The 21959-nt window shown below is 41.9% G+C and overlaps 1 protein-coding gene across 1 annotated transcript in view; it reads left to right on the top strand.

Moving 5' to 3' along the window:
• Positions 1–4820, top strand: part of HS6ST3 (heparan sulfate 6-O-sulfotransferase 3) — a 583569-nt gene extending 578749 nt beyond the window's left edge. Inside the window, exon 2 of the mRNA XM_066580515.1 lies at positions 3938–4820. Coding sequence (XP_066436612.1) covers positions 3938–4646 — 709 coding nt within the window. The 3' untranslated portion in view covers positions 4647–4820. The remainder of the gene's footprint in view (positions 1–3937) is intronic.
• Positions 4821–21959: the final 17139 nt, after the last annotated feature.

Here is a 21959-nt window from a genome sequence, read left to right as displayed (position 1 = left end):
ATAACTAATTTGGCTATCTATTATTTCTGGATGAACTGGTGAGGGCAATAGAGATTTGATGCAGAGTTTGTTAGCCAGGTCATTTAAACAACCAGCAAATGCTGCAGCTTAGTTCTTGCAAGGGCTATTTTATTGTACATTGGAAAATGTCAAGGCAAAATGGCAAGCATAATCATTACTATAATATTAATCTAGTGGGAGAGAAAAGTGCAAGGCAGAGTGATCTGGAGCTAGTGTGTGATTAAATCCAATACTAGAGAGGCTTATGTTTTATGTGTCTCATTGCACAGATAAATTTAGTTGTATTAAAATTACTCAATTATTTATTAAATCACCAAGATCTTCATGTTTGCATTATTACACTCTTTATAATGGTCACCTCTATATTAGCAAACTGAAATTGGCTAGAAGTTCTTATTTTCCCAAGTGGTACATTGGCAGGAAAAAAGACAATGTACATAACATAAAACTATTCCCAAAAGATATAATCTATAGTGCATAGAAATTGAAATGAACTTGTAATAGACTAGTGCTGGCAGGTTGTAAAACTAATTTAATAGGGTCACATATTACTGCATAATGCAAACACAATTCGTTATATATTTATCTTCCCTAGGTAAAAAAAAAAACTATAGCATCATGTATTGAAACAGTCACAATGAAAAACATGTACTTGTTGCCCACAGTAACTAATTAATGTGTGTATTTAAGGACGGTTTCACATGGACATACTTGTGTGCACATTTGCGCGCAAAAAATTTGCACTTGCAATACACACAACTTGCATACACCAAAAGTACAGTGAAAAACGCTGTTGTATGCGCAAACATGCAGCCCTGGATGTACAAAAAAGCAGACGGAAATAGGCCGCTCGTGTGAATCCAGCCTTAAACCTTAGGCCTTGTTCACATGAGCGTGCATTTGCACATACATACATGCGTGCAAAACCGTGCATCTACGCACGTGTCAAAACACACGTGAACAAGGCTCCGCACTCATTGCTTTCAATGGGACCGCAGCTGCTGCCGGATGCCGGCAACCCCTGCAATGATTTTCGGGGAAGGGCTTTAAATGTAAGCCCTTCCCTGAAAATCAACCCTAGGTGGTGTAAAAAAAATACCTCTTCACCGCTGTTGGGGCTCGGAGTGCCTAGCCGCTTAGTCCCAGCACTGAAATGAAGCTCTTTCAGCAGGCGGGGATTTAAAATCCCCCCCTTATGAAAGGGCTGCGTCTGATTGGCTGAGCGCTCAGCAAATCACAGGCAGCGCTCAGCCATTCATTGTGTCCTGACAACATCGGAGAGGTGAGTATATATATTTTTTTATTTTTTACACAAGCTAGGGTTGATTTTCAGGGAAAGGCTTATATTTAAAGCCCTTCCCCGAAAATCACTGCAGGGAATGCCGGCATCCCATTGCTGTCAATAGGGCGCTGGCAGCAGCAGACCCATTGAAATCAATGGGAGAGTGGAGATGGCTCCACATCTGCTCTCCATTTCTCACTCCTGGTTCTGAAGCCTGCAGGCTGGTCCTCAGTGCTGGAGGAGAGGCCTGAACTAGCCCTGCTACTGCCCCTTGACAAACCTGCTTTTCTGTGCTCAGAGGCTACAGGGAGAGAGATGGAGGAAGAGGTAGCCACATCAGCAGAGGAGGCAGCAGGATGAACCTGGCTGTGTGCCCTCTAGCTCAAGCTCAGGTGGGCTCCCCAAGGCAGCAGTTGGTGCAGCAGACTTGCATTGCCTCATGCAGTATGTGATGCCGTTGCTTCAGTGGGAGCCGATTGAGGGGAAAACTTTGCCTGTCATCTACCACCATGACTACCAATACATCCACTACAATTTCTTTATTTATGTTTTCGGCGCTTAATTTTTTTTTCAAATCCACAGGCACAATCTAATACAGCAGACTCAGAACTTTGAAAACTATCTGTTAGCAGAAACAGAGAATATATTTTTTGTTATTTTTCCTGTTTTTGGTTTTTAGTTTACAGAAACCCACAAGTAGGTATGTAACATATGTAACAATCTAATGTTGCATTATTCTGAACTTGGAAAAATATCTGACACCAGAAACACAGAATATATTTTTTATTTGTTCCTGTTTTTTATTTTTTTAGTTAACAGATAACTACAGGTAGACTAAATTGAGCAACTGTAGTGCACTGAATACTCTGCAGACTATATTCTCCACATATCTACTGAGATCTAAATTGGCACTACTAACACAGTGCCTATATTATGTGTCTATGGCTGGATCATGTGATGCAGGCGTCTAATATAAGTGCTGCCCATATGCAACACGAAGGACACATTTACTAACATCAAGGCTCTCTGCCTGCTGATTGGGTACATGCTGACTGGGTTCAACATGTATTATGGGAAAGACGATTTTAGGACAATTTTGCGCCCAAAATTGGGTTATGCTGACCCGATCCGATTCTGCAGAAATCAGCCAGATTTTAACCATTGGCTGATCATGACAAGAAACACTAATAATGACATGACCCATAAAAATATTTAAAACATGTCCTCAGACACCATACAAAATAACCGTGAGTAACAACCAAGATAAGCAGTAAACCCAACAAACGCCTCCTTCTACACAGTCAGGAGCTGCAGCCATCAAAACATTGGCTCTCACTTCACAGCTTGTGTAGAGTTGCAATATTTGCAGTCAACATTTATTTTGCCTTGTACATCAAACTAGTACATACACATTATGATTGGGAAATAGGCATTCCCACCAACAACTGATCCAAATTATCTTTCAATACTACTAAATTTTCACATGCCCCTTTTATGCCAATAAGCTTAATACTTTCAGAAAGCAGCTTGAAATAGATTTCACAGTCTTAACCAGTAACAAGCCTTCGGATAATATTAGACCTCACTGATCCCATTTGAGGATAACTCAGTTCGGAGTGTATTGTCTTGATGCTCTTAGGAGTCTGTGTAATTATAGTTATAACTATACGGATTAAAGTTGAATTAAATAAATACCAATGGAAGAGAGGCCAGGGAGGATTTCATTCTTTACAGGACCTTCAGTTCTTGAAGCAATCCAATAACACATTTTCTATTACCACTTGCAAATACACATTGTAAAAACTGACATTTTTAACAGCTTTATTGGGATTATTCTAAATATTTGCTAACTTATTAGATGTATTAAAGGTTTTGTCCAGTCAAGTAAAAATATGTGGCAATGATTTAGTTGTCAGCATACCAGTAATTTACCAATTACATTTTATTTTGACTATATCTGTTAATCCCGAAGCATCACATTACCCGAAAAGCATGGTGGCTATTCTATGTTCCATCTGCCACCCATGGGATTTTCTTCCCTGCCCCTTAGATGGAACGCAACAGCTGCCTACTCCTTCCTACAGCTGAGGCATACAATAGACCTTGCACCTTAGAAAGGAGCAAGCAGTTTGTGTACATATTCCAACGTCTTGTTCCAAATGTGTTGTGAAGGCCAAGCAGGGAAGAAGATCCAATGACCTGTACACAGGACATCCTGCTCCAATAATAGCTATTACACTCTTTGGGTCACTTGACGCTGAGAACAATGGGGGTCAGAAGCTTTACTCTAAATAAAGTGTCATTTGTAATTCATTGGTATACTGATAACTAGAACTAAAATATTGTCCCATATTTTTACTTGACTGGAAAACTCCTTTAGGATGTAGTTAAAAATGTTGCATTATAGCAATATTTATAAATTCCAGCAGATACCAATGTGGATTACACAGATTTACTGAAATAAGTGCATGGTAGTTTTTCATCATGTTTGTTTTCTACTTTTCCTCTAACATTATACATTTAGTTTAGCAATGAATGCTTCCAACCACCGAAATATTTCAAGTTGACATCAAACTGTATAATATGTACTCTATAATCTGCCATTTGTATAAATATATATGTTGCCTCTTTTAGGAACTTCTACTATATCACAATGCTGAGGGATCCTGTATCTCGTTACCTGAGTGAATGGAAACATGTCCAGAGAGGAGCAACTTGGAAGGCCTCGCTCCATGTCTGTGATGGACGAAGTCCAACACCAGATGAATTGCCCACCTGTTATCTTGGGGACGACTGGTCTGGAGTCACATTACAGGAGTTCATGGACTGCAGCTACAACCTGGCTAACAACCGTCAAGTGCGGATGCTTGCTGACCTAAGTCTAGTTGGGTGTTACAACTTAACGTTTATGAATGAAAGTGAAAGGAATGATATTCTTCTACAGAGTGCAAAGAATAACCTTAAAAACATGGCTTTTTATGGCTTGACTGAGTTTCAAAGAAAAACACAATATCTGTTTGAGAGAACATTCAATCTCAAGTTTATTTCTCCATTTACTCAATTTAACACTACCAGGGCCTCAAATGTGGACATCGATGAGTGGTCACGTGAACGTATAAAAGAACTTAACTATTTAGACATGCAGTTATATGAATATGCTAAGGACCTTTTTTTACAACGCTTCCAGTATACCAGACAACTAGAGCATCAGAGAAAAAGAGAAAAGAGAAAGGAAGAAAGGAGACTTCTTAGGGAACATAAAGCCCACTCACTTTATAAAGAAGAAAAACCAACAGACATTGCAACCACTGAAGACTATAACAGTCAGGTGGCAAGATGGTGACATTCCCAACTTTTTATTTCAAAATTAATAATAGCAAAATTACATGCATTTGTTATCAAAAATTTTTAAAATCTTTTCAATTGAACTTTTAAAAGGGGGAAAAAAATCTAATCATCTGAAAACATTTATTATGTCAGGAAGCAGTAGAAAACTTTTACAGCCATTTCCTGAATGAGTTGCACATATTGTCAGTTTGTTCTATGGATTGTCACCATTCGATATAAGGATTATTCTTTGGACTTCTACAATTTCTTAATTTTGTGACATGGTCTTGTTGTCATCTCCCATTCCAGTTTTTCAGACATGAAATGTCAGCCTAAAACAGGTAGAATTGTGGAAATGTCAAATGGACTTCTGTGCGCTCTTCCAATGTTTGCTTGTTTCCTTTTTTGCAGTAGATTAAACTCTCGACATTTTTCAATGTATACAATTTAAACTATTTTTAGGTGGTGTGATAAGATGAAAACTGATGTTGTGTTTCATTAAAAGAAAGTATATGGATAATAAAAATATTTACAGTAATTATGGTTAAGTCCATTAATTGCTATTTCCTATTTAATATATGCTGGCTCCAATGTATCACATGACAAAAGTAATAACAGATGTTTGTAGCTACTAATTAGATTGCATAAACATTTTGCAAAAATAGAAAACATGCTTTATGACTGCTATGGTCTTTCATGCCACAAAAGGAAATTAAAATTACATATATTGGTTTATTGTTCTTATTTCTTCATTATCTTAATCTCAATGGCCATTAGAGAACTCAATTATTGTTGATAACACAAAATGTGTGTAAAACATTTAGTAATATCATTAAAGAAGCCTGGTCACTGTGAACAATGTCATATTGTTCCGAGAATGCTGATTTTGCTTCTTTTTTTGCAATATGTGGCTGAAACCAATTACTTCTTATGAAGGCATACAGTGCAATATGTTGTACATATACATAGGGTCCCATTACAAGAACAGTATAGTGCACAGTGTAAAGTATTTTATTGTAAAGCATTGTACGCAATTGCGCAGTCCACTATGCCTATTCATACTTTTTATGCCGTATAGGACATGCTTTTGACATCCTTCAGGTGAATAGTACCCTATGGATATCCTTATCATGTGCGCCAGAAGCTTTTCCTGATTTATAGATTAAAGGATGTACTTAGTGTACAGCCCTACTGCAACGGGAACAGGGCATTATGCTACTATGGTCTGAGGGTCCAGTTTTGGCAAACACCCATCCTATTTTGACTTTTCTATCTACTTTGAACACCCCCCCCCCCCTATATCATAACTGATTTAGTCAATAGGAGGCAGCCACCTAGCAAACGCTGGTGGGTTGCAGCAGCCAACTGTTTCGGCCATTGGAAAACATCTCAAGTGTTAAAAGTTAGCAATTGTGAACATATTCCTGGAGTCTTGTGATAGCACATGATTTCCATTAATATTTTACCAGCAGGCAGGATGGAGGAAGCTTGCTCAATAACAGGTCTCCACTGGAAACTTCTCACAGAATGTGAACATCTAAAAAGACAACTGCTTAAGATGAGGAGATAGTTATTCTTCTTCCTCCTTGAAAGAGGAGATACATTGTATAGCAGAGAAAGCGGATGCCTAGAAAGAGATGTGGTTGTCACTCTTCTCAGGCATCTCCAAGACATGGACCTGCCTTTCAGTTGCATACTACTTTCCATAAGGCCACACTTCTAGGCTGCGGAAACCACAGAGACTAGGCCTCATGTCCATGAGTGGATCAGATTCCGTATGCGGGACCCCACAGCGGAATCCGCCCCTGCCCTTGGCCACTGTGCATCTTCTACTTACCTGTCCGGGCCTTCTTTTTTTTCCCTGCAGATGTGCGTGGAAACGCCGGTTGGCCACCATGCCGCCGCACACGCGCAGTCGAGTTTTATATTTTTTTTAAACTCCTGCTTTCCCGCAGAATCCGTGGCTGTCCGCAATTGAATTGCAGACGGGCCGCGGCTTGAACGGCTTCCACTGACTTCACTGAAATGAAGCATGCTGCAATTTTTTATCAGCCTAAGAGGTCCGCAAATCAAATCTGTATGCTTTATTTCATTTGCGCAAGGGACCCACAGAGATTCTACAAATCAGATCCACCCGTAGACATTGGGCCTAAGAAACAGCTACAGTTCTACACCACATCTCAGCTCTAGTTTAAGGTGAAAGGAATTAAACTACAGTACTGTGTTGATTCAGTTATTAAGTGACTCTGGTTCTATCCCTGCTTGATTTGAGCTAGATCTCAATTGCTACTTTCTTTTCTTTGTTGAATATTTTTGTTACAATTTAACCCTATTTTCATACACAATGTAATGTGCTGCTTAAATAAAAAAAATTCAGGAAACTGAGGGTTGGAAAGGAAATTATCTGATAAGTTTACGATTTTGACAATCCTTAGTGAATCTTCTGGAGTGGAAAGGTATAGGTTAGCCCCCAGACCTCCTGCAGAAAAATTCTGAAGGGAGTTCAACACTATTGTGAGGCTTCCATTACATGATCAGAGTCACTGCGCATCGGTGCCCTTGATCTTTTCAATGAACAGAATGAGAAGTATCTACTGTAATCCACAGCGATTAATTGGGGCTGTGGTCATTGAATTGTCCCAGCTCCTTCTTCGGTGGTCATGGTCCCTGTTTCCTTGTCACCTGCGGTAGACACCATGTTCTCCTCCATCCTTGTCCTGCTGTCACTGCCATCCAAAGGGTGCACAAGCTTAGCTCACCTCTTAAAGAACCAGCACACACTCCCATATTTTGGGTCCCATCCAATTTGGGCAGGATCCTGTCTATTTAAGGCACTCTCCCCCACTGGATAGTATCTGCACAATTAGTTTCTATAGTTTGCAAAGGTGTTATCTCTGCCAGTTCTCCTGGTTTTGATGTGTGCTTGTTCCACTTAGCCTTCCTATCTTCTCTACTCATTGTCTAGTTATTTGACCACAACTACTCTATGTGTTGTCTGCCCTGACCCTGAGTCTGTTTCTTAAATATGAAAGTAGTGTTGCCTGCCCTGACCTCAACTCTGTTCTACATCTCTCTCTACACCCTCCAGTACCGCATTGCAGAAACCTCTACCAGTTTGCATCAGTAGTCTCATAACCAAGACTAATGATCTGGGGTCCCCCACAGCAAGAATCAGATCTTGATTTTTGGGGTTAATAGATGAAACTCAGAGATCCCCAGGTGCAGCCCCCAGATCTAGTCCTAAACTACCTGTAGCACAGCAGGCCCACATCTGCTCCCGAGACACCCACCAGCTGTTATTATATGGCTAACCTAATCCTTTCAACAAATGCAGTTTGCAGTCATAGATTCCCTTTTGATAATCCAGAAGCTAGAATTTCTCTCCTGTATTGCAGTTCCTTCTTGGTGATCAGCATCCCAAGATAATAAGGAATTTGTAATTCAGATCCGAGCAGATGATTCCATATTAACAGAATACTTTATATATGGTAAGTTAACCTGCAACACGTTTTAGCAATAGTCATCAACTGAAACACCATAATTTTATTAAAAAATAGCCTTAATAAAGGTAATTCTCAAGAAAAAGACCCCATTAAATTCTATTTGATGGCTCTGTATCCAGCCTCTGTTTGAGAAAAACCAATACATAGAAAGATGTATTGCTTATTCTACTCTTACACATCAGCACACAATTAATACCTAATATTTAATGTATATATCAACATTCTATATTTGCTCTTGTTAATAATCTGCAAGGAAGATATATTATGGCCATCCTGTCTTGTGATAATGACATACAAAACACCAGATCTTGATTTCATTGCTGACTAATAGACTTCATTAAAATTGTGCTCATACATACTTTTATACTAAATCAATCTACTTGCATGTGCAGCTAGAAGATCAAAGCCTGGATCTTGTAAACATTATTGGTTGTTTTAATGGAATTTAGTGTATTCCGCACTTAAATTCATGATGGACTAAATGGAATAAATTGGATAAGCTCATCAAGCAATAAGATTTCTGCTCCACCACCACCACCCAAATGTAAAAAGGTTTTTAATTTATAGCTGTAAGAGATTCTTTGGGCTATTACTTTAATGTCACTCCAAGTCAATTAACATGTTTTGGCTATCACTGGGATGTAAATGCAAACAATATTGGTTTATTCATAAATGTAGTAAAAGGCCTATTCAACATTGACTCTCATAAATTCTATAAGACGCCTGTCAGCGCATTGAGCGCTTTGGTCTGGCACAAGAATATTCTTTGCCACTTGTTAATTAGCTTTGACAACCACGTTGCATTGCCCCAAAGCCAGACGACATGATGTGAAGTTGATGTACGCTGCATCTGCACTGACATCACTGGAGTACAGAAATTAAAAAGCAACATAGGCCTTTCATTATCATTTTAAAGGATCCCTCCAGCATCTTGACTGTTTTTAAAAACTTAGGAACTTGTTAAAAATAGAAAACTAAATATCTTTATACTATACTTATTCTTCTGTAACCCGTTTTTTCGTTAGTTCACATCACTTCTGTGGATTCATTAGTTAGTCATCAGTGACTTTTTCCCATAGAGCTCAGTATGATATAATCAATAAGAATATCAAGTTATTGCAGCCTGGTAAACACACTGGAGCAACAAGGACAATGCTTTCAATTGATAGGTTAAATTAAAATTGAATTTCTCTATAAAATTTAGATGGATGGCAATTTCCTATAGGGTTCATATATAGCTTTCTTAAAGGAGTTCTCTACTGTGGACAATTTCTACTAAGTAGAAAGATCTCTTGACAATACATTGATCATAAAGTGTTCGGCTACTGGGAACCCCAGAAATCAGCTGTACTCTATAGAGAACCTATGGAAAGCCTTACAGTAAGTCCTCAATTTCCCTGTAGTTACATTACAGGGAAATTCAACAGTACACAGGGCCCATTCAAATCAATGGGTTTTCTAATTAATGTAGGACAAAAAATGTATGGTACTCTGGAGTGAGAGGTACTCTTTGTACCCCTCGTCACTTTGGCCAGAAGTATCCTGAACAGAGGACCCCCTTTATGAAGGTGTATCTCCTATTTCATTCTATAAACCACTACAGATGTGGGTTGGCACGCAGGCATGTGGGCAGGTGCACCAGCCGACATGCCGCCGCACATGCTCAGTGGAGTTTGTTTTTTTTTAAATCTGCTGCTTTCCCGTGGCATCTGCGGTATGTCCGCAGTGTCAGCTTTGGGTGTGCCATGGATCGGATGGCTTCCATTGAAGTCAATGGAAGCCATCCGTGCAGGACCCGCAGAAAAATGGAGCATGCTGCAATTTTTTTTCCACGCTTATGATTCTCAAATCAGGAAAAATTACATCCATAGGTATTTAATTATGTGTGGATGACAAAATGCTTCTTTATGGACTGACTGGGCAGCTGATCGCACGCACTGGTGACACGCACGAATTTTGCTATTCAATTATGCCCGTGGACATGAGGCCTAACTCTGAAATCACAGGTAAGATATGTAAAATCCATTTCCACTACGCATACTGCTTTTCAGCTTCGCTAAGAGATTAGTTGACAGTTGTCCATAGAAGTCTATGCTGGTTGCTGCTGGTTCCTCCTTATCCTCTCTCCTCCATAGACTTCTATGGAGAAGGGAAGGGGAGAAGTAACCAGTAGCAGAGAGAGAGGCAGAGAGTCAAGGTTTCTATCTCACCCCAGTGCTGGATTCACAGATATACTACTCAGTACAGCTGTATAATGTCCCCCGCGCTGCTGCTACTTCTGAGGCTGTCCTACAGAGAAATAGGGAAGCAGGATCTTTTCTTCTCTCTGTATTCTGTGTATGAGAGAGGACATAGAAGCTAGTCTTCTTCTCCTGCTTCATTTTCTCCCTCTTATCTTTATTCACTTCTATTGTCAATGGTAAAATAATCTTTTAGTAAAGTTAAAAACCAACATCCTCTCTGAAGATAGATTTGATTAGTGATTCAGAGTAAGGAAGCAGTTCGAGGGGTTTTCTCAAGACCCCTCACCTGCACACACACAGTTTTAATGTATGCAGTGGATCATTATAAAGCTAAAAAAAACACACCTCTAACTCACCAGTTTATTCTGCAACTGTTGTGGTGACCCCGCAACAGTGTTGCCTCAGCAATGATGATACAGACTACTCACATGACTGCTGCACCCAATCACTAATCTTATAAGTGGAGAAAAAAAACACTTGTTTCTGACAGGATATATTGCAATGTTTCTTATATTTGTTTGCACTATTGATGATGGAGTTGTTAATAATCCAAGGTATACTTTAACTCAGAATTCTCTAATATGGCATATGAAAATGTGCCTTGTAAACTAGACAGCCCTTCTGAAGAGGACCTGTCACACCTCTGATCAAGGGGGCTGGCTGACTCCTATGACAGTTTTCTATCTGTTGAACAGACCCCCATTGGCCCACACTGGCTCCGATCATATATAAACTCTGTATCTGATAAGTTCTCCTGTAGGTGAACAGGCAGATGTACACCAGAAAGAAAACCAGCATTGGAGTCAGCAGGTGTGCGGCTGTAAAACTATGTAGCCGGCCCCACTCATCTGAGAACATGACAGGTCCTCTTTAAAGGAACACTCCAGGCAAAAAGGATACACTTTTGTTTTGCCTAGTGATCACTAAAAATGGCCATATACTTACTGATTCAGGAGGGCAAACATATGCACCACCTTAGCATGCAGGCAGCCGAATCCCAAAAGAGAGAGCCAATTACACTTGTGGAGGACACCAATGAGAGGGGGGGTGGCTGCTTAGTGTATATGCCTACACAAAGTAGTAAATGTCTGATACAGGGTATCAGACATTTGGATACATGTAGTTCACCATGCAGGCTAGCAACCTATTAATGACGCCATACCAGTTGGTTAGCTGCCCTGCACCCCAAAAGGTGAACAACATTGGTACTAGCACCCCGGACTCCCCCGACGTTTAAAAAGCCTGGAAGTGGATGCAATGCAGGACTTAAGAGTTCTTTCTTTGGTGTTGACTAGATATTACAAGGTGTCAATGTTTTTTCCAGAGTTTCTTTGCTAAAAAAAATCTATGTAAGCATGCATTGATATGAGGGGAAGAGTGTAAGTCAATGACACAAATTTTACAGAAGCTGTGATTCACATGCTGATTATTTTGTTCTTTCCAAGGTTTTCCAGAAAGGTATTACTAGCTGCAGAAAAGAAGGCATATTGGTAAGCAGAAGCTTTTACTAAAAGAATAAAAATAACAAAACAATCTCTCTCCTCCCAATCCTGCATAGAGAGCTTCATGTATTACATCTGAAAGAAAAGCATTCAGAAACCAGTAGCAAAACTCACATTGCCAACATCAATGCACCATTTCTAATACAAATCCATACTTACATTCACAGCTGTATTTGCAATATGGAGGATGCAGATGAAAATACTGCTGAAATAACAGAGAAACAAAACCCAGACTAAGAATCAATCAATGCAGACATAATTTTGGATGGTAAATCAGATGTATACTTGAAAAGACAAATGTCTATGAAGCTTATACTTCTGTGTAATGTCATTTTTTAAAAATGTATTCATTAATTACGTTGCCTTAAGCATAGGTAAGGTTCTATTACACGAGCACCGTGACTTCCATTATTACAGTAACATTGACAGTAATGACTAATTCTTTGTCTACCACACGCCATTGTCTTCTTAAAAGCTTAAAAACTAATGCTATTCTGCACCCCAAATAGCAATGGAAACCTGATAGAATGTACTTATCAATAGTGTCATTGGCCAGAGGATAAAATTGCCCCAATTTTAGTTAAAGGGGTTGTCCCGCACCGAAAGATAAAAATTTTTTTTTTGCCCAGTCCCACAGTACCTGTAAAGGAAAACTGCTGCCATGTGTTATTAAAAAAAAAAAATCTCTTACCTTAATCCCTGTTCAGCAACTTTAAAAAAATCTTCTGTCCAAGATGGCTGCCGCTGGTCTTCTCCCACGGTGCACCGCGGGTCTTTTCCCATGGTGCACCGTGGATGTTCTTCTGCTGTCTGCGCTCCACTGCCGATTCCAGCCACCTCATTGGCTGATCAGCACCATGTGACGGGGGCGGAGCTACACGATGACGCTGAGAAGGGAGAGGAGCCAGGATGCAGCTCGTGAGCCCGGACCATCCAGGAGAAGAATCCTTTGTGCGCAAGCGCGACTGTTCCTGCGACCAGAGAAGAAGTTTGGTCGTCGCCATGGAGACAGGGACGCCAACACCGGGAGGGTGTAAGTATATAACTTCTGTATGGCCAATATTTAATGCACGATGTATATTACAAAGTGCATTAATATGGCCATACAGAAGTGTATAACTGCACTTGCTGTTGCGGGACAACCCCTTTAAATTGAATTGAGTAAGTTCAAACCAATTATATGGGGAAATCTATTTTCTCATAATGCCTACTGCATGAAATCAGTCAGCAATCGGGACGCCTTGATAATGCCACCAAATGTGTCCTCTATCTGGCATATGGACAGCAGTTTCATTGGACACCTGCATCACATAACCTATTCATATATCACGTTCATATGCCTATATAACACATGGTCTGTTAATAGGAACAGAAATTCTACAGAGGATATATTATTGCTGGTGTAAAAGCTTGTAAACCAGCAGAGAACTTTAATTGGGTTCTATTGAAGGGAGCAAAGAAAATTGCTGCATCACTTTTATATGCCTGTACGTGGTCTGTACATTGGGAGAGGGTATATTTCTGCTGCTGTCAAAGTATATAGCAGCAAAGCAGACATACAAACTACACTTCGCCTTAAGGACTATTACAGTTCTCTGTTTGTGGCATCAGAAGTCGTTTAAAGTCACCAGTCTGATGACTGCAAATTATTTGCAGCCCATACGCAGCTAGCATTAGGGTGAGGTCATTTCAATTACACTGTCACAAACAGGGACAGTGCACAAATATATAGGCTGTACTGTGTGGTCTTCTGTTCTCACATATTGTACCGCCCAGGAATTATGACTAATTTAGTTGGCAGTGGTGTTTTGTGTTAATATGAAACAAAAAGAAACCCAAACAGGAAAACAGTAAATATACATAGTGTGTGTCAACGGCCTCAGATGTTGTTCAATGTCGCCAGACCAGCCATTACAAATGATTTGTAGGACTTACACAGCTAGTAGTGGTTTTCTGCAAACTACAGTCAGCTGATAAGTTACATAAAACTGCACTAAAAAGTAAACAAAATAAATAAATAAAAAGGAAACATACAAGTGGTAGGGAAGTGTCGGCGGTGAAAGTGGTAGCCGGACAGGCCAACTTGGCACTTCAGCGGCTCCTATTCTGCAGAAGGCGAGGCAAAAATGCTGCAATTCCTTAGATATGGATCTGCCCATGCATTACATTCGTAGCATGCCGAACAGGTCATAGAGTGGCTAATACAGCATACCTCGAGTACCACTGCCTACTCTTCCTCTCAGTTGTAAGCACACAGCAGTCAGTCTGCACCAGCCAGCCATGAGCATCCCCTCTACTTCACCCTGTGCCAAATCCCCCATACACTTTTAAGCAGTCCACATAGATCAGCCTGAGGAACTGTTTGATCACTCAGTGTCATGGATGACAACCAGTCAGTCCAAACAGCCAGAGGGAGAAAACCAAGACACTGAATGCACTGTTGCGCAACTATTTTTTTCCCCCGAAAAGGAAGATGAGGGTGGGTCAGCTCTCCACAGACAATGTGTACTCGGGGGGATGTGGAAATAGATGTGCCAGCAACCGGTGCTCACTGAGTCCACTCAGGAGAAGAAGAACGACCGAGAGGAGGTGGGAGAGGATGAAGTACTCAATCTATCATGGACAGACAGGGAGAGTCATGATAGCACCTAGCAAGTGAAGGAGGAAGAGACGGACATTGCGAGACAACACCATGCTAAGACAGAGAGTGTCACAGACAAACACAAAGGCTGTACTGTCACCATCAGCTACTACTAGTCCCAGAAGCACCAACAGCAGGCCCACAGCTAGGTCTGCTTGCAGGACTTGTGCAGCATGGGCATTTTTTTGAAACCATAGATGATGACAGAATGATAGTCATCTATAAGATCTGTGGTAAGTGTATAAAACATGGCAAGTAGGTAAACAACCTCAACAGTACTGCCAGTAATGAGTCATTACACAGCCAGTCACTGGCCTCAGTGCAAATCAGTTATAGTGGTCATGTGATGCTGATGTAACATCATCACTGCAGCCAGGTAAATATAACCCAGCCGGGAGAATCTGAGAAATAATGCTGGATCTAATAATTATAGTTATTATATTGTTTTATGCATTTGCCACAATTGTCCAACGTTGGCATAAAAACAGACAACCCCTTTAAAGTACGACTACACTTTCAGGGTAACTTTTCAGAATAAGTTGCTATGTATGTGTACATGAGGCATGGCACTATTTCTGGCTATTATATGACTTGCATATGACATTTTCTGCAGGCTCCATCTTCAATTCTCAGGTTTCCCTGAGCCAGCAGACTAGCTGCTATGATGCCTCTGTACACTGCACATGCAAAGAAGAGATCCTGCTCACCTACCCTATCGCCACCTCTCACACACACAAAAGCAGCACCAGCATGGTGAACACTGCAACAATACTAAGCAGTGAATCCAGTACTAGGGTGAGACAAGACACTAACCAGAAGCTGCAGCAGCATCTCTGTGTGAATCTGTTTTCTTCTGTCTCCCTCCAGAAACTACTCCCCTACACTCCCCTACACACCCACCCGCACCCACCCATACACACACACACACACACACACACACACACACACACACACACACACACACACACACACACACACCTCACCCACACACACAAACACACACATACAAACCCACATACACACACAAACCCACAAACACCCACACGCACCCCCCACACACACACACACACAAACCCACACACACCCACATACACACACACACACTCCCACACACACACCCATACACACACTGTGCATGGGTCTGTCTTTGCTTTGAATTCCCAGTCATTGTTACAAGAGTCTAACTTTGGATTGAAGGAATGCTGCACTGTGGAGGTATTTTTCCATATCCCTTTTTTGCATATTACCCAGAAGAGAATGAATGGCCTTTTGAATCTCCTCACTCACCGTCTAGGTGCTCTCCCTAAGGAGAAAAGATAGCGTTTCTGACCCACGTCACAGGCCTCTCACCAGCAAAGCTGCTAAACTCCCTCCCACATCCCTTTTCCGGCAGGTCCCATGGGCTCCCATAGGAGTCTATGGGACCAATCACTTATTCAGAACAAAAGACAGGTCCAGACCTTACTTTTCCAGCCGGCGTAAAATCATCCGGCTGGAATGCGCACTGAATGCGCTATCTTTTCCGGCTGGCCAATTTTACGCCCCCAAAAATTGGCCATCTGAACAAATGCACTGAAATCCAATGCATCAGATGGTTGCAATTTTCGGCTGGCGTTTTATCGCAGGAAAATCGCTGTGATAGAATGTCCATGTGAATACAGCCTGAGGGTGTTTTCTCTAAAGGACTTTTTTGATTTTAAGCCCATGAGTATGTAAGAGGAAATTCCACAGCATTTCTGCCCCATTTGGACATACCCTTAGAAGAAAACACTCAGGTATAGAGCATAAAGATCAAATGGTGCTACCCACTGGTGGCTACATCTGTTGTCAGATAAGTACATGACCTGAATCTGCAAAACTCCTTAAATTGTCCGTCTAATTTCATTACCCAGCTCAATCTGACATCAAGCAAAAAAAAACATGCTAAGAGGAGCAGCTTTGAGAAATCAAAGTGGCCCTGGAAAAAATTGCAAAGTGGTCCCATATTGAAGGTAAGCCCAAACTAGCAGTTTGCTTGCCGCACCCACAAAGTAGTAAAAGTGGAGAAGCCTATGCGGCATGCATAGCTACCGTAGTCACAGCAAATTTACTATGAAGTACAGAAGATGTTAGAACTGTATTAAATAGGTGTCAACTATTTCTAACCCGTTAACCTCCATGACATACATGAACATCATATGCTGGCTTGTCTTTAGCTGCTATGACAGACATTTTACGCTCACATCATGCCTGCGTTGACTGACCGCCGTATGACAATTAGGAGGTGGCTTTAGCAAAGTTTAATAGATCACTCTTCAGTTTTAGATGCACATAGAATAATTCTTTGCTATACTGAGTATACCAAAGATGATATTATGGCGTCCCTAGTGGGTCTAAAGAAATACCAGAATACATGTTAATTAAAGGGGTTGTCCCGCGCCGAAACGGGTTTTTTTTTTTTTCAATAGCCCCCCCGTTCGGCGCGAGACAAACCCCGATGCAGGGGTTTAAAAAAAAAAGCGGATAGTAATTACCCGAATCCCCGCGCTCCGGTGACTTCTTACTTACCTTGCGAAGATGGCCGCCGGGATCTTCACCCACGGTGGACCGCAGGTCTTCTCCCATGGTGCACCGTGGGCTCTGTGCGTTCCATTGCCGATTCCAGCCTCCTGATTAGCTGGAATCGGCACACGTGACGGGGCGGAGCTACGAGGAGCAGCTCTCCGGCACGAGCGGCCCCATTCAGAAGGGAGAAGACCGGACTGCGCAAGCGCGTCTAATCGGGCGATTAGACGCTGAAATTAGACGGCTCCATGGAGACGAGGACGCTAGCAACGGAACAGGTAAGTGTATAACTTCTGTATGGCCAATATTTAATGCACGGTGTATATTACAAAGTGCATTAATATGGCCATACAGAAGTGCTGAACCCCACTTGCTTTCGCGGGACAACCCCTTTAAGTTAATCAAACTTTTACACAGTTTAAAAAAAGCAAAAACTTTTTTGTGTTTTGTAGAAGTGAATACAAATACACAACACACACAGTATCTCCCCATCCATAGTGCCCCACATAGTAGTAATGCCACCTGAGTTGATCCACATAGTCATAGTATCCTTCTTTTGGTACTCCCCGTAGGCCCGACATAGTAAATGCCACTTTTTGTGTCCTACACGCAGTAAAAGTGTCTCACTCAATGATTATGCTCCCATTATGTCTTTATTCAGTAATAATGCCCCAAATAATCCCTGACATAGTAATAATGCCCCATATAGGTCCTCACTCAGTAATAATGCTACATATAGCCCCCAACTCAGTAATAATGCTCATACAGGCTGCCACTCAGTAATAATGCCCCATACAGACCCCAACTCAGTAATAATGCCCCATACAGACCCCAACTCAGTAATAATGCCCCATACAGACTCCCACTCAGTAATAATGCCCCATACAGACTCCCACTCAGTAATAATGCCCCATATAGGCCTTCACCCTTTAATACTGACCCATATAGGCCCCCCTGATGAGCATTCAAGCGCTGAGGTCTGTGATTGGCTGCAGCAGCCTGTGATCACAGTGTACAGGGGACAAACCCCTCTCATGGACATCTGACTTTTAATTCATGTAGTAACACAGAATAGGAATTTTCCATCTCTTTTATCATCAAAATGAAAAAAATGTCATATGCATAACTGTTAGATTCAATAAATAGCAAATCTCTCTCAATATTAATGCTTTATTTATGTTGTCATCTTCATAATCTCTGGGCCAGGCCAAGTTATGAGACGAAGCATCCCTCCCTAATGCAGTCACTATTATTCTTATGATTACAAGTCCCTGTATTACACAATAGACAAATTGAACGTTGCTGCCCTCTGGTGGTCTTTATTTATAAGAACAATAAATTCATACAATATAAAATTTGCAACATTATTAAACGTATACCTGGAATTATTGAGAAACGTTATTTCACTTTCAAATATGATTTATTGGTTCCATTTCTAGTATTGATTTTAAAAAAGTTCATCAAACAAGTCTTACCTGATAGAGGCACAGTTACTAATTATAGCAATTCATCAAAACGTAGCCGGAATAGTCATTTGTATAATGTATACATTGTATATTGTTATATACGCAAGCAGATTCATGCTATGTGTTTTAAGTATGCCTTAACCCCTTATGCACACGGTTGTGACAGGCATACCGCAGCGAAGTCCATCACGGCGTCCCCCCAAAGACCCCATACTTACCTCCGGATCCGCTGCGTAGCTCCCGCATGCCACTGCCGGCATGCATGCGCAGTACACCACATGATGTGTCAGCAGTGTCATATGACCTGCCGGCCGCGTCATATGACACAGTGGAAGTATAGCGTGACGGGCGGCTTACATTGACTAGAATGGAAGCCGTATGCGCGTATGCCCGCGGCAAATAGGACATGCTGCGGGTAATTTTCATGCTGCAGAATTCCGCGGTGGAATTTCGCAGCATGTACATTGAGCTATTAGGTTCAATAGAACCTAATAGCTTCAATGAAATGCCGCGGATTTCTGTCGTGTTTTAAGCGGCGGAAATCCGGCCATGGGCATTAGGCCTTAGTGCCAAGCTTTTTTTCATTTTTCCATTTTCATTTTTTCCTCCCCCCTTTTAAAAAATCATAACTCCTTTATTTATCCATCGACGTCGCTGTATGAGGGCTTGTTTTTTGTGGGATAAGTTGTATTTTCCAATGGTGCTATTTAATGTACCATTGTACCATTGCTCCAATTTGTCGAAAGTGGGGTGCCCAGAACTAGACACAGTATTCGAGATGAGGTCTGACTAAGGAAGAGTAGAGGGGGATAATTAACTCACGTGACCTAGACTCTATGCTTCTCTTATACATCCTGCCTATCCTGCTTCAGCCAATGACAATCAGAGCTACCTGCAGGCGGGGATTTTAAATCCCCACCTGCTGATATCTGAGATCTACAGAGCCAGGGACAGCCAGGAGAAGGCACGGCTAAGCCCGGCAGCCGAAGGGAGGTGAGTTTTTTGTTTTTTTACACTATTTTAAATGGCTTTTCAGGGAAGGGCTTATGCCTGCGGCAGATGGGTTCTTCATGCTCGCGGGGTCATGGCAGCAGCGGATAGGTAGTTTTTTTTTTGTTTGTTTTTTTTAACACTAAAATGCAGGGGTGACGGCAGAGCATTGTTTTCAATGGAGCTGCAGGCAGCAGCCGCGACTCCATTGAAAACAATGAGTGCATTCCCAATGGTGCACACATGTGCTATCTTTGCAGGCACGCACCTGCAAAGTATGGACATGTGCACACACCATAGGGAATGCATTGTTGTAAATACAAGCGTGTTTTTCTGTGTTACAGCTCGCCCTGCAACAAACAAGCCCTCACATTGCTTTCAATGGGGCTGCAGAAGCAATAGGAGAACATCACGCTCCTGTGCCACAGCTGTGACAGCTGTGGCAGAGGATTGCTTCATCTCTGCAGGGAGTCCCCTCATCACTGAACACTGCCTCTGATTGGTCACAGTGCTCAACCAATCAGAAGCATCCCTTTCAGCAGGCGGGGATCTAAAATCCCCACCTGCTCAAAGCACTTCAGAACAGTTCAGGAGGACAAGTGGCTGGACGCGCCTGAGACCCGGCAGCTGCGGAGAGGTGAGTATACAATTTTTTTATGTTTTTACACATTCTAGGGATGATTTTTAGAGAAGGGCTTATATTTAAAGCCCTTCCTCAAAAATCACTGCAGGGGCTGCCAGCATCTCACTGTTTTCAATGGGACAGCAGAAGCGCCGGCCCCATTGAAAGCAATGGGAGAACATCGGGCTCCTGTGCCACAGCTTCATCCCCGTGAGGAGTCCCCTTGTCACTGGACACTGTGACAATGCTGTCACAGTGTTCAGTGATGAGGAGACTCCAACAGAGATGAAGAAATCCTCTGCCACAGCTGTCACAGCTGTGCTAGAGGATTGCGATCTTCTCGGTATGTTGTCAATAGGGCCGCTGATACTGCCGCCGGCCCCATTCACCACAAGGTGAAACCCCTGGATGTGACAGTATCCAGGGGTTTCACATCCAAGGAACCCACTGCTGCAGCTGTCACAGCCGCTGCAGGGAATAGCGGGCAGCGCACTTTATGTGTGAAATTTAAACGCAGCCAAGTGCATTTTTTTCATCGTGAGGCCCACTTCAGTCGAGCAAATTTTTTTGCACATGCGCTTTCTGCAAAAAAATGCACACAAAAAAAACGCCCGTCTGACTGAGCCCTATAAGTGTTTTAGCATTCATTGTTAAATGAATTTATATTTGTCTCTTTTACTTCTTCAGGTTTTTTTAGAAGTTCAAAGATTTCACAAGTATTGCAATTCCAGCATTTGATGATCTCCAGGGGACCTTGCTCCTTTTTATAACCTTTAGCACACACATGAGGAGGTACTTTATCCCTGTGGAGCATTTCCTAATCACAATAATGTTTTTAGTTTTCTATGCATTAGAGATTGCTATGTCATTTTGGCATATATTTGCTTACACCAGAGGAGGCAGAAATGTATTAAGTGTACTTATTTTTGCCTCTGCAGATTTCAGACTGGATCCCTACAATTTCAGTTCCTGGTCAAATGATTTACCATCTTGGAGACATACAGCTATATACATCCTAAATTCCTATACTCTATGCAGTTAGAACATACAGTTACGAGGAAAACTAAATACCTCCTTTTTGAATTCTATAGTTTTACGTATCAAGACAAATTTTAAAAAATCTGGGAGGCGGAGCCTGACCGCGGAGTGAGATGGCCGCATAGAGTTTGTGCTCCATCTCCACAGCACAAATAAAGGCACTTATCAGCAGCGATCTTACCTCAAAATGGGGAAACTCAGTAAGGAGAAGGCAGGAGATCAAGCAGGGACTCCCCGTCCAGCTCGAGGCCAGTCCAACCTGCAGAGATTCCTTAAAGACAGGAGCACCCGCTCCCCACACGCGGCAGGCAAGATGGCGCCGGCAGCGGCTATAGCCCTGAACACAGCGCGGGACGGAGAGATCTCCTCAGAGGGAGAAGAAGATGAGCCTCCCTCAAAAGGCTTTATGAGAGAACTACTCTCCACAACCATGGGGCCGCTGCTAGCTGAATTAACAGTAATCAAGGAGGAGGTAAAGAGCATGGGGAGAAGAGTGGAGGAACTTGAGGGCTCCACAGCAAAAATTACTATCCACACAGGGGAACTGGCTGCAGTGGTGAAGGAGCAGCACCTTCATCTCAATAAGATTCTCCTCATGCAAGAGAACTTAGAGAATAGAAATCGTCGTAACAACGTCCACATAAAAGGACTACCAGAATCCTGGGCTTCTGAGGCCCTGCAGAAAGTTGCCATGGAAATATTTATGGACTTACTAGGAGAGGACAGAGCCTCAGAGATATCTATAGAACGAGTGCACAGAGCCATCAGACCACAGCCAGC

Source organism: Eleutherodactylus coqui, chromosome 1, assembly GCF_035609145.1.
Source record: "Eleutherodactylus coqui strain aEleCoq1 chromosome 1, aEleCoq1.hap1, whole genome shotgun sequence".
Classification (NCBI taxonomy): Eukaryota; Metazoa; Chordata; class Amphibia; order Anura; family Eleutherodactylidae; genus Eleutherodactylus; species Eleutherodactylus coqui.
This window is presented reverse-complemented; position numbering and strand designations above follow the sequence as displayed.